The sequence below is a fragment of the Bubalus kerabau genome, chromosome 1 (genome assembly GCF_029407905.1).
Source record: "Bubalus kerabau isolate K-KA32 ecotype Philippines breed swamp buffalo chromosome 1, PCC_UOA_SB_1v2, whole genome shotgun sequence".
Taxonomy (NCBI): Eukaryota; Metazoa; Chordata; class Mammalia; order Artiodactyla; family Bovidae; genus Bubalus; species Bubalus kerabau.
Window position 1 is genome coordinate 164326304 of NC_073624.1, and position 14366 is coordinate 164340669.

Genomic DNA, 14366 nt, shown 5'->3' on the forward strand with positions numbered 1-14366 from the left:
GCACAACTACTCAACCAGAAAACCACCATCCCTCTTTTGTGAGTTGCCGAGTTGACATTACATTTAGATGAGTATTATTAAAAACACAGGGATATACATAGTGTTTAACAAAAACTGGTTAAATTTTTATGTGCATTTTCAAAGTGTGAAATTCACTGAAGTGACACATTGTGTTTCCCATTAGTCAGCTGTATCAAGTTTGTGAGTCTTCTTCCTCCAAAAAGGTTCAATAGATTTATGTTAAAGACAACATGTGTATTGAAAGTAGCAATTTTATTTGAGTTAAAATTATTTACAAAAACCCAAAGACATACTTCATGAAACTGGTACAAACTATTTTTTTCCTGCCGTTGGCTTTTGCTCCAAAGATCACAGCTGAGAAATACTGTATAAAATAAAAATAGGATTGGATTCAGAAAAGTATTCTACCTTCTAGTTTCCAATTGGTAGTATTTACAGAAATATTTACAATGGAAAAAAAGGTTACTTTAAAACTTTAGTTAATTTGCAAGTCAGCCTCAAGTACCCTAAAATGCAGAGTTCTCTGAGGGTTAAAAACACACAAATGCACTGCGTTTGGTGAGGTGATTTCTCCCCCACCACTCCCCACCAAAATCTGCATCTCTATCAGTGCTTGACAATTAGTTATTATTTAAAAAACAAAACAAAACAAAAAACTGTTAAACACTGAGGTAAATCAATTCTCAAATGATTACCAGTGTAACAGAAAAATGTAGTTCGCCCTGATTGTTCTTATCCAAATGTCTTATAATATCCCTTACCATTCAGCCACAAGTCAGTTTTACTAAAAATCTCCTCCTTTTCCTAAATCCAATGATTAATAAATATCAATGTATTTTAAAATAGTTTAACTAATTCAATTTTATGGATATCATTTCCCAATAAGCATTTAAAATAGTTTGCTAAGCTAGCTTGTATACTCAGGGCAAATACAACCTCAATCTTTTCGCAAGTTACACTGGCATACTATGCTCTTAAAAGGTGACGGGTGGGGGGCTGGGGGGGGAGGAGGAAGAAGAAAACAATTTGACTGGAATCAGTTACTTCCTTATAGATTTCCCAACAATCTGCATTATCAAAAATAGGAAGACAATAAAAGGCAGCCACTGCATTAAAAAACATTACAGCTGGCACTGATCCAAGAGCCCCGATTTGTCACTTTATACAAGGAAATAACAAAGTCTAAGTGGGTAAAAATTAGACTTTTAGCTATTTTCCCCAATACACACCAAACTAATATTTTTATGGCTTCAAGTTTTACAAATCCAATGAAGAAACATGATATAACTACCTGAAAGGTATTTTAAAGTATTAAATGAAAATCTCTGGAAAGCCTGTATTCAGGCCCAATCAGTAAAAAAGAAAAAATGTATAACCAGTGGTCTGAACAATAATTAATACAATAAAAATTTGCAATGTTGTAAAATTAAATATATAAAATATGTTACTGTGTGCTCCAAACCACACACTCTTCTATGAACTAAAAGAATCTGGATGAAGAAAAGGATCTTCTCTAAACCAACAATTTAAGGCTTTGCGTTTATGCATTTGATCCTGTCACTCCTATAGAAGAATATACATGGTATCTGGGAACATGAATTCCACATTGGTGTTTTAGCTTCCTTATATTTACTGTATTGAACATTAGAAAATATATCTAGAGAGTTCTCCCTCAAAACTTAATCATGTTTCAAGAGTCTCCCCTAACTTTAAGGGTAAACTACCCTGGGTTTGTCTGTTTTGCTTCATCCTTTAACAGGGCACATCATCTTATATTCCCTCAAACTGTTATTTGTTTTCTTGCGTCTATAGCTATGACTTACTATGGTATGATAATGAATATGGTCATGGTCTCAAAGGTGAAAAATACTTCAACAACCCAAACCAAATCAAGAATAAAAAAATATACTAATCCCTTGTGTCTTTGGATTCCATCTAATTTTAAATATAGACAGTAGTTCAGGGAACAACAACAAAAAAAAATTCACAAAATTATTAAAAGCTTTATTTACGATTGGAATCATTCAACAAAAAAGCAAAAGCAAATGAGCCTGAAAAAGGAACTAAGCTGTTGTCTAGAATGTCCTCAAAACATTCAATACCTCAGTAGCTAAGCTGCCTCTGCACCTGGCTGGCATGACAACAGTGGCTCAACATACACAGCAGTCGCACTGACAGCAGCACAAGTTTCCCCTTAAAACCCGCCCAGGACAAAGCACGAGAGCAAGGGCGAGTACAAATCCTGCCAAAGTGTGTTTAAATACTGCGTGGAACTGTTAACAGCCTGAACCTTTTCCCTCATTTTTGATAGTTGCAGATTGATGTAGTAACTGTCACTTAGCAAATGCAGAATGCATGACGAAGAAGAAATCAGGTGGCCTTAAAAATCCAAATATGAATGATACTGATGAATGTTCTTGGTATATCTTCAAAGACTTCTTCCGTGACTTTTCTTTGTCTAAGTATAGCTCCAGCATTACCGAGCACCTGAAGCAAAGGTCAAGCAGCTAGCAGTGTTCCAAGTACTCAATCACTCTAGAGATGGACTTCTGGCCCGTGGTTCCCACAGCACACTGCGAAGGGGAGGGGTGGAGGTGGGGACGAGCGGGTGGGAGTGGAGAGGAAGCCAGTTAATTTTCCAAAGCACTGAATCAGAGCTTAAACTATTTAGCTTTATTAAACCAAACATTATGAATCAAAACAAGGTGAGATCAAACTATGGCTTTCATAATACAGTATCAATATATTTGGCCCTAATAATTCAGTTACCTTAAAGAAACCACACAATTATTAAAAGAAAATCATTTTTTTGCTTCTATTCATGATGGCCATAATACTTGTATTTCTACCGTCATTTCTTAAAAAGTATTTATTGATTTTTTTTTTTTTAATTACAGTATTGTTTAGGTTTTGGTTTTTTGGTTGCGAATCATGTGGGATCTTAGTTCCCTGACCAGGGACTGAACTTGCACACCCTACACTGAAGGTGCCGTCTTAACCACTGGAGCCAGAGAAGTCCTGTATTTCTACTGTCATTAATGTATCACATGTAAAACCACAGAAGCTGCAATAGAAGTTACTTACGGTAAGATTCATGAAGCTCAGGAATTTTTTGAGCATCTCTGTCATTATTGAAAAGTCCCCTTCTGGCAGATACTCCCGCACAGTGGTCACATTGATCTAAGGAAACAAATCAAAGGAACCCTGGTCAGGTGGCAGAAAGCATGAGTGTGAACCTTGTACTGTGTAGTTGGTTTTGGCACACATCCTATTTCAAACTTCTACAAGGTCCTTAAACTCCTTGGTTAATATGCAATTTCCTTTTCCACACTCGAACTTTTGTGAGCCTGTGAGTCCATTCCCTACCCCACCCTATCCCATCCTCAGAAAGTAAGGAAAAAGATAAAGCTGCCAAAGACTACAAAGAAACATTTATGTGCGTATTTACTTTTGTAAATGCACAGAAAAATACCTGAAATAACAAAATGCACTGTTGGGAGGTGGGGGTGGGGGGGGCAGGACGGGCAGGGATAAGAAGAGCAAGGAAATGCAGACTGAGAATGTAGGCAAAAAGCTGATTAGGAATATAAAGAAAAAGATAAAGGAAAAATCTTCATGTAGGCTAGGAATTAACTGTATCTTTCCAAAGGAAATCTAGTATCATCTATGGAAAAAAAATGTAGGCAATGTCAGGACAGAAGATTAGCAAGAAGCAGCCAAACTGTATATAAACCAGTTTATTGTAAGAAAAATACACGGCCTGCTTAAAATGTTGTTTTATTTCAATATGTATTTTAAATGCTTTAAAGATTCATAAAGAATAAAAGGAAAAGCTCTTCTAAGGAGGCTCACCTATAATAAAAAGCACATACAAAAAGAAAAAAAAAGATGGGAAGAGGGATGCTTTTGATTTCATATTTGTTGAGGAAGACATGGAAGAGTACATATTACCCTCTTAGGAAATTTGCAACCAATCCCCTCACTCCCACTTTTACAGCTACTCAGTAAAACCTTGCACCTAAAATCCTGAGAGATTTTACAATCTTTAATACTTGTATTTTAAAAATACACTGAGAATATATTGAAGAATATATCGCAAGGGCAACAGCTATGGTAACTAACTGCAGAGGTGAAGGAATGCTGGATTTAAAAACATCTTTAACCAACAGCAAGGAAAGGGACATGACCGCACAGTGGTGGGAAGAATAGGATGTTGATTATGAAGATGGCTCAATAGAAAAGTGTACTTCTCTCATTCAGAATAAATAATTAGATCCTAGGTTTAAAGTGAAAGCTTCTCAACAACCCAAATCAAATCCTTTGCTATCAACAAATTACTGAGTACAACACAATAAGTAGCCAAGGCATGGGAAGGAGAGTCAGGGCATTTATTTTAAAACAGTGTGCAATAAATGGTAGTGTACAGGAGGTAAGAAAAGGTGTGAAGCGGCATGGCCTATTTCAGAAATTTAAAAACGTAACTGAGGGGTATGACAGATTTTAATACCGGATCAACTATACTTCAATAAAACAAAATACTGGAGAAGCATTTAAGTTTGGAGTCTTATAGCAGTAAACAAAGCTATCATTTCCTAAATGATAGTCAAGAAAGACTGGCGAGAGTGAGATTGAAGAGAGTTAACATGATCAGATGTGCTCTTAAGGAAGTTAGCTATGGTGGTGGTATGCAGGATTTCAGGAATGGAGAGTCAAAAGCAGCAAGAACAGAAAGACCACAGAGAAGACTGACCATTAAAATGCACCAGATGTATACTGGGTAATGGAAAATAACACCAGAGTCTCCTGGGCTTCCTAAGCATGCTGCACTTTACCTTAAAATAGCCCTTACTGCATATAACCACCTGCTTTCTTGTCTTTCCTCCACTTAAACACTGGGCAAACCAATTTCTTTTACATTTTGTGGAATCAGCTAGCTTTTTAAGGTTAATCATAATGATCCCTAAGGTAAGAAAGACATCCTGGGCTCTATGAATTCACAATATTGTCTACAACCTAACCTCTCTTTAGACACGAGAGAGAAATAATTTCAAACTCAAAAAATTGAGTTTGAAATTTTTAAGATTCATTATTTAAGAACATAACTGAAACCAGGGTGGTATGCAAAATATGTAAAAATCTTTAAATAGAAAGCATACCCACTCTTTATTTGGGGGTGGGGGGTGTGCTTTCCTCCTCCTTTTTGCTTGGTATGTGCTTCCCATTTGCCCTTAAAATCTCTGAATTTTAAGGAAATAAGGACAAGGGCTGAGCTTGAAGAGAGTCCAGGAAAGCAAATAAAGATTTGCAGGGCCTCTAGCGCCATGGTAAGAACTCTGGTCTTGATCCTGAAAGCAATTGTGCCAGCAAGGGCCAACAACGAAGTGGGCCAGTGTGCACTTAGCTCAGGGCCTTTCTACAATATGGAATAAATGAACAAGAAAGATCCAGAAAAACACACTGGACTTAAGACAAATAAGGTACACAGGAAGAACAAAAATGACAATGCAGAAAACTTGATGGCAAAAATGAGGAAATGTGGGTGGGTTGATAGAAGCCCTTCATATCATGATTATGTTCTTTTCTTCTAGCCCTCTAGTCTTAAGAAAAGACAAACTAGCCATCCCACTATACAACAGATCTCCATTCTTTCTTGCAACCCATACGCCCTTGCTTGTAAGGGAAAAAAACCCACCTCTCTTTTATTTTAAAATTTGGCTCTTCTACTGGGCCTCTCTGTTAAAAAAATAAATAAAAAAACCCCACATGTCCTCCATTTTAAAGCAGACTGTTCAAACAGCCAGAAATGTCCACTTCTGTGCTGATTCAGCCCCACTGTGTACACATTCACATCCTTTTCGTAGTTAAAGTGAAGTCGCTCAGTCGTGTCCGACTCTTTGCGACCCCGTGGACTGTAGCCCACCAGGCTCCTCTGTCCCTGGGATTCTCCAGGCAAGGATACTGGAGTGGGTTGCCATTTCCTTCTCCAGGGGATCTTCCCGACCCAGGGATCGAACCCGGGTCTCCTGCATTGCAGGCAGACGCTTTACCCTCTGAGCCACCAGGGATAGCCATGATTTTTCATAGTTAAAATCATGATCTAAATCTCACATAGTAATCCCATTTTCCCAGCCAATGAGTAGATCAAACAAAAGCATGTGAGCCAATGTTGGCCAAGGTAAAGGAAGTCTACTTTTTGCGTTGGGTATGGAAAAGTCCTAGGGAAAAGAAATCATTGCTCTTCTAACAAAGAGAAACAAAGAGGCCACATTCATCTGCTGGGCATTATTTAACTAGGAGGGACACAGAGTCAGCACAGATGCATGAAGAAAGCTAGCAAGAGACAACACGCAGAGGACAGCAGAGTTTAAAAGTAGAAATTACGAGTCCTTGATATCACTGAGGCTAAACTTTTCCACCTTAAGCCAGCTGAGCACAGGCCTTATATGAGGCTCTTTTACTTCAACCAAAGACATGTGAATTGATCCTCTATCAATCTGGAACTTTCTCATCAAAACCAATATACTCTTACTTTGAAATGTACCTTTCTAAAGTTCACCAAATATTTAAAAGTTTTTAACAGGAGGGAAAAATAAAGTAACAAGTTAATTAAGTAACGATGTGAAGTGGCTGCAATGAAATTCTTTTAGGATAACAGAAATCAACAAACACAGAACTCTTACTTACTGGACTCTCCTGGCAGAGACACCCAAGAAGCAGTGCTGTGTATGAGGCCACAATGCAATCCTCCATGTGCTTGCCAGCATGCTGAAGGGCTGGAAGTATTAAACAGAAAACTAACAGTGTGCATGTGCATATATAGAAACCAAAAACCACAACAAACAAAGGCACCTAGGGAACCAGCAACTGTGCCATCTTTCCTTCAAAACTGCTAAACACTGATAATGGTGCTAGGAAGATGTAATACCCACACAAATTAACCAAATTAAAAAAAAAAGACAACCCACAAATGGTAGAGGGACCTTAATATAAAAGCTAAAACCATAAAACCCTTAGAAGAAAACACAGGACTAAATATTTGTGACCTTGGGTTAGGAGATGGTTTCTTAGATACAACACCAGGACCACAAAAGACAATATAAAAAATAGGTAAGTTAGACTTTATCAAATTTAAAGCTTCACCATCAAGAAGACAACTCATAGAATTTATCTCCAAACCAGGTACTTGGTAAGAATCGAGGCTCTAAAAATTCTTACTCAATAACAACAAAAGACAACCCAATTTAAAATGTGGGCAAAATATCAAAACTGTAAAAACCCTTAGATGTCATATTATTTGGCTGCTTCTCTTTACAGATGAGTAAAGAAAGGCCCAGGGAGGAAAAGCAGATCTTTCCAACAATGCACATACACCATTCTCTCTGCTAGAAGAACTGCTACGAAATAGCAAAGCTTGTGTGCACTGAACTAGAGAGCCCATAAAATAGCAAGATTATGACAACATGAATTAAAAAAATGTTTCACTGGGGGGAAAAAAAACAAAACAACACATCTTTTAAAAAATAAACCAGTCAAAATAAATATACCTTTATTGAGGTCAAGTTCTTCATCGTCCTCCTCCTTCTTATTTTTCTCTTCTGTACCATCAGCCTTCTCAGTTGATACCCACTGTATTTCTCCACTCGTCTCCTGCCACTCCCCACTCTTGTCATGCTGAGTGGTGGGAGCGTCTTTGATCAATTCATCTGTTTTACTTTCTGCCAGCTGTGCTGCTCGCTCTCGCTCAAGGAACAGCTGATAAACATTTTTGAAGATCATTAAAAAGGGATCACCTACCAACATCAATGTACCCAAATATAAGGCTCTATTTGCTTTTAAACATCATTAACCCTAAGAAGCATACTGTCTGGTAAAAAGGCTAAGTATCAGTAAAAGCCCTAGCTCTACATCCAACTGAAAGACAAAAACAAAACTATAAATGCTGCTGGGATTCAATTAAGTAAATTATCTACCAATGATGTACGCATTCTATTATTAAGAATGAAAATCTCAACACTTTCCTTTAATTTGGATAATAACGGGCAGGAAGTTCAAGTAAAAAAATACAAATTAAAAGTTAAAACAGTTAAAAATTCTTTAAATCCAAGCAGCCTGGATAAATTAACCGGAAGGAAGAGAGGACAGTGAATAAAGTTTCATAATATTGGGGCAAATCAAATGGCTTCTTTAAAAGAAATTTAAAGAAATAAAAACCAAAGAAAGTAGAAAACAAGTTTTCAGAGAAAGACTGAGAACTAAACCTCAACTGCTATATTAACAATAAAAGTACAGTGCGTGCTTCAGCAACACATATAATAGAGAATATTAGCATGGTCCCTGCACAAAGATGAAACCAAATTCATGAAGTGTTCCGTATTTTTCTTTTTACAACCAGAGATTATCACACTAAATGAAGTCAGTCACAAAGAGAAAGACAAACACCATATGATGTTATTTATATGTGAAATCTAAAACATGACACAGATGAACCTATCTACAAAGCATAAACAGACTCGCAGATACAACAGACTTGCTGCCCACAGGGAGGGGGATGGGAGAGGGAAGGACTAGGAGTTTGGGGTTAACAGATGCAAACTATTACAGAATGGATGGACGCAAGGTCCTACTCCATAGCACAGGGAACTATATTGACTGATGGGATAAGCCATAGGGAGAAGAATATGAAAAAGAATGCATATGTATAACTGAGTCACTTTGCTGTGCAGCAGAAATTAACACTGTAAATCAACTACACGTCAATTAAAAAAAATGCAAGTACAACTGTCAATGGAAGTATACACCAAAAAAGTCTAAAAAGGGAACATACTAAAAAAACTCTTGCCTTCACTTATTTCCCTGTGCTGGCACAATGTTGAATGTACAGAAAGCATTTCATATATTTGCTGATATGATCTGGAGAAACCCAAAATTACTGATGACAGCTACCAGAAAACTAAATGCCAAGTAGATCTCAAAAACTTGCTGAAATATACAGAAGAATGGTATGTAAACTTTAATACCCTTAAGAAAGTAAAATGTAACTTGTATATAAAGCAGTATTTCTTAAAATTAGGTTCAAGGGGAACCCAAGATCCTTTCAGGGAGTACGTGAAGTCAAAACTGCATTCATAAGAATATTAAAAGGTCAACTGACTTCTTTCATTCTCTCATGACTGAATGGTGGAGTTTTCCTGAATCTACACACTATGTAATTATGCTATTGTTTCAATGGCTAATAGAATGTATGCCTGTACTTTATAGTTTTTTCAGTTTTGACTTCTAATTTAGTAAATATCAACAGATAAAGCACATGTAAACAAAGCTCTTTGGAGTCCCCAATAACTGTTAAGAGTATAAAGAAGTCCTGAGATCAAAATGTTTGAAAAGAGAATGACAGGCATCTAGTTGCAGATTATTTCCTGAAAATACACTTCAAGCACTTCTAGTTTCAAAAAGACCAAAAGGATTAAAGGTTAGCAAAGACTTCAGAAAAAAATGAAAAGGATGGTTCATTATTACTGTCACTTAAGGAAATGACAAAAGTAGCTTGCATAAAGACAAAAACTGTAATGCCAGCATTGTAAAAAAAAAACCCAAAAACTCACATATAGTTTTGCGAGGAAGTATAAACGAGAGGAAAGGGAGTGTTTGGGGGGTGGGGTGAGTTAGGGACATCAGTTTTAACATATTAGTATATATTCTAACAATTTCTAAGTTAGGAAATTACTACAAAGATACACATACTTTGAAAAGTATGTCCCAGTATTCAGATGCACACAGTCCTGGGCACAGGTCAGACCAGTAAATGCTCGAAGACTTGAGCCAGATGGGCTAAGTCCTCTATCCCATCTATCCCATCTGGGATAGAGGACTAAGGCTAGAAGTTAATTCCTAATTTGCTGTTAATAATCTGTCTTTGATTCATAAACAAATGGGCCTTATTTCTGCTTTTTGCTAACAGTGTCTAATGAGTGACAGTCATAGCTGAAAACAGCAGAGTAAATGAAGGAATGGTATACATTCTAACCTCTCACTCAACTGGTAAAAATATCAGAGAGAGAGGAGGTTGAAGGGAGACAGAAGATGCAAGTGATCAAGAATTTGGACAGATGCAACAAACAAAGGGTTATGGTTTTAAGTTGCTGCTTACCTGCACTAAAGCCTGAACTGCATGAACTTGTCCAGCTATCCTTAAACTATCATCTCCTTCTCCACTACAGAAGGAAGAATCAAAAGAACATGATGTTTCCATGTTGACAAGACAGTGCCGATTTCGAGCACTATATTCCACTAGATTTATCAGTAGACCTAAACCCTACAAAAATGAAAACATGCATGTTACCACAGGTGAGGATTAAAAGCAAATGAACACAATATACGTCTCTCACAGGCAGCCAGAAAGCTAGCCAGTGCTCTACCATCTACATGGTTAAAAACCAGTATATAAAATGATGATCTTCCCAAAGATGTTGTTTGCATCATCTTACTAGATCAAGTACGCATTTATGAAACAAGTCACTCAAACTCACCAGCACTCGAATATCGAATCTCTGCTCCTGAGGTAGGTACTTTGGAACCTGAAGCACACAGTTCATGGCTGTGCCAATCAAGCCATCCTGCTCTCCTGTTTTGGTGCTGCCCCATTCTGAAGTGGGGAATGGGGAAAGGATGAAATTATGGCAAACTATTAACACGGATATTAAAGGTTAAAAACATATAGCTTAAAAAATAGTTATTTCTTTATTAAAATATATTGTTGACTGTAATTTTTCTAAGCCAAGCCACAAAGCAGATTTTAAAAATATCAGCTCTTAAAAGCAGTTAAATCTATACATGAATAAGTGAGTTACATGACAGCAATTTAAAAACCACTACATTGAGAGAATAAACAAGGGAATTAACTTATTTTTACATGTAATATTGTATAATCTATAAATGAGAATATATTCAGGAAATATGACTTACCATTATCATTAGTTAAGTTGAGCAGCACCCCAATGATGGCCCTCATGCAGTCCTCCACTGCTTTGCCCACGTGGTTAGTTACATTCTGCTGAGGCAGAGGCTTACTGTCAGGTAAGCATATACTGTTCTCGGCACGGTTATACTGCTTAATCAGCTCTTCACAATGTTGTAATGCTCTTAAGAGAAGACAAAATACAGACTATTATGCTCAACAAAAATAGTTATATTAAGAACTTCTACTGACTTGGACCTTAATGCTTTAAATCTGTCATAAAGGCTGCCAAATTAATCTTTTCCTACTCCAGATGTTATGTGAACTATTTAATCATGTATCAAACATGTCTGATATCACACTAGGTGTTAAATTTTATTTTGGGAAAATGATAATATAAATTTTTCTAAGCAAAGTGAAAATTATAAACTTGATGCAAAAGTTTATACTACCAACAGCTGTCCCCAATTTTCACAATCTCTCCAACATAACAAACCTACTACCCCACCTCACCCAAGGTAAAACACATTAAAAGCCAACACTGAACACTTCTGAATTTCATTTAGATGTTTGTCCTTTAGAATGTAAACTCTCAGCAGGTAGAGAATATTACTTATATTAATATTGCATAATAACCTTGTATAAACAGATACTAAATACTTCATAAACATTAGAACATTTTTAAAAGCATGAGGTCATTTAACTGACATGTTTGTCTCCTGGCAGTCATGCAAGGGTATCAGCTACATCTAAGGATTCACAAGATACTACCCAAAGTAACAAGGAAATGTAATCTTTAAGTGGTTCTAGTATTTCTGAGACTCTCTTTAAATCACTGAGTCCATTAACTTAATATCTACGAGATAATGATGAAATCCACGAACTGTGAGTTGATTCTTCATGTATTATATACCATGCAAAACCCTTAAAACTACTATGTCTAATTCCCCTCTAGCTGCTTCTTAAAAAACACTCTCTAATTAGGAAGGTATTCGTGTCTAACCTAAAACAATGTGTTCAGATGTTTGGGGATGTTCGCCAGGATTACAACATGCTGTTACTGTTAACTGCCTAAGTAGCACTGAAATAAATCTGTTGGGAGGTGAGAAGAGACAGTAATTGTTTAATTATTCAATATACTATCCTTGCATTTATCAGCGTTCTACTGAAAGCTTCAGAAAGTCTGAGGAGTGGTCTTTCACAAACATCCAATTCTAATGTCTACTGACACAAGTTCCTAATCACAAAGGTTCCTGATGTTGTTTTAGAAGGCATTTGTCAGGAGTCATTAAGTATACAGGAGACATTTTAAAAATAAGATACAAATTTAACTTGCACAAATACTCTGGTGAGACAGTAAAACAAAGTAATAGAACAACTAGAACACATACCTTAAGGGTATTAAGTATGACACAGAATTCACAAATACAGGATGGAGGGAAAACCTACAGACTAAAAACAAGAATATTGGGAACTAGAGACTATTAGAAATTTGGGATTATGGGAAAACTGAATACTGACTGGACTTATAATATTAAGCAATTACTAATTTTTAAGAGATGAAAATGCTATTGTGGTTATATTTTTTAAAGAGTCTTCTTTTACAGATTATATACTCAAGTATTTATGAATGAAACTATATGAAATCTGTAATCTGCTCCAAAATAACATAGAAGGCAGAATGGATAAGGTTATATATACATGGTAACATGACTGGCCAATGTTTGATGATCACATTCAAGCTGCATGTACATTGGGGCTTATCATATTATTGTCTACTCTTATCTCTGTTTAAAATTCTCCAAAACAAGAAGTTAAAAAAAAGATAAACTTGAGTCGGGCTGTAGTGGGCCTTTGATACTAAGGACTTTGGACATACATCTAAAGACAAGAAATCACACAGATTTGGGAGTTTGGGATTATTTTTACATAACAAAAATCTGAAGAAGGTTAACCCACTGTGGTATAACATTAGACAGGCTAGAGGCCAGAGTACTAGGGCAGAGATAGCAACAACTAAACAGACTTATTAGTAAGAAGCTGCTGTTAATAAGCTAGTACCAAGACTGGAGACATACTTGGAAACTTTATACACACTGAGGTGATATCATTAGCCCAGTGTCAAGAAAGCTGGCAGAGAGTGTGAAATGAAGGAAGCTACATATAGATCTGGGAAAACAGATATAAATAAACAGCAGAAAGCAGCTAGTAAAATTCATTTACAATAAAAATAAGGACTAATGCTTACTACTATATGCCAAGCATTGTTTTAGGCTTTACGTATGTATATTAACTCATATATATTGTACATAATCTATATTATATACAATATACAAATGATATTTTAAAATCTTTTTTAGAATTAAAATATTATTTAAAATCTGTATCATATGTAACTTAAAATATATTAACATATATACTAATTCTTTTACTGCAACAACCTTGGGTAGGTAGACACAATTATTACCCCCTTTGTGTAAGAACCTATAAGTTCAGAGCTATTATAGGGCTGATGTTCTCAAGATCCAAACTCAAGTCATTCTGGCTTCAGAATCTGTACTCCTAACTTTTGTACCTTACTGCACTGCTTCTCGTTCACAAAACTCGACAGACAGCAGTCCTTTATGGAGCAAGGTGACAACGGCACTTCCTTTAGAGTCAATCCAAACGCTTTAAATAAACAGCATGACATTTCAGAAAAACTTACTTAGCTGACGAAACAATGAGTTGTGAATCTTTATAGGCAATCAAGTAGCTTTGATTCTCTGGATTATGCACGGTTACCTAAAAGGGAAAATTTTGAAATTTTGTTCACACACAACACAAAGCACTCTAAAAGACATAAAGATGAGGAAGAATTAGTCCTTGTCGTCTAAAGGGAGTAACAACCCACATGTTCTAAATTTAAAATAACAGAGCTACTGCTTTATTACAAAATCAAAACACCACTGTTATAACTGCTCCCTCACCATTAATATATTCTGTGCTATACTTTCATTGTAATGAACTACCAAGCACTTTAAATGTCAGAAAAGTGTTGTCACTGACTTAATAAACTAATATTTTAAAGTTCTTAAGTAGATTCATTTAGACTTAAAAAAATTAGATGTTTATTTAATGTACTTGACACTCCAGAAGAAAAAAGGAACAATGTGAATTTCATCTGTGCCAAGAACTTTTCATTCACACTAGATTATTTTCCCATAGATGTTTCATAAAGTACTCAGCTAATCCAATCTGGTCAACATAGTCTATGCATCCTGAAATTCACTGGCAGCATAAATTCTAATCTACATTGAACTAAGTCATTCATAAAAGTCAAAAAACAGACAGACTGCATTACAATCTCAATTTGGATCAACAAAAGTGGAACTCTAGAGATATATAAATT

General features: G+C 36.1%; 1 protein-coding gene and 1 pseudogene across 4 annotated transcripts in view; one reads left to right on the forward strand and one right to left on the reverse strand.

Annotated features, from left to right (window-relative positions):
- Positions 1-254: 254 nt before the first annotated feature.
- Positions 255-14366, reverse strand: part of WAPL (WAPL cohesin release factor) — a 75457-nt gene continuing 61345 nt past the window's right edge. For all 4 annotated transcript variants that reach the window (XM_055538044.1, XM_055538031.1, XM_055538038.1 and 1 more), the window contains 8 exons: positions 13683-13759; positions 10984-11159; positions 10548-10663; positions 10169-10333; positions 7566-7773; positions 6706-6794; positions 3106-3201; positions 255-2594 (listed from right to left, as the gene is read on the reverse strand). In XM_055538044.1, coding sequence (XP_055394019.1) covers positions 2529-2594; positions 3106-3201; positions 6706-6794; positions 7566-7773; positions 10169-10333; positions 10548-10663; positions 10984-11159; positions 13683-13759 — 993 coding nt within the window. In that variant the 3' untranslated portion in view covers positions 255-2528. The remainder of the gene's footprint in view (positions 2595-3105; positions 3202-6705; positions 6795-7565; positions 7774-10168; positions 10334-10547; positions 10664-10983; positions 11160-13682; positions 13760-14366) is intronic.
- On the forward strand, positions 8314-8399 carry LOC129642560 (uncharacterized; annotated as a pseudogene).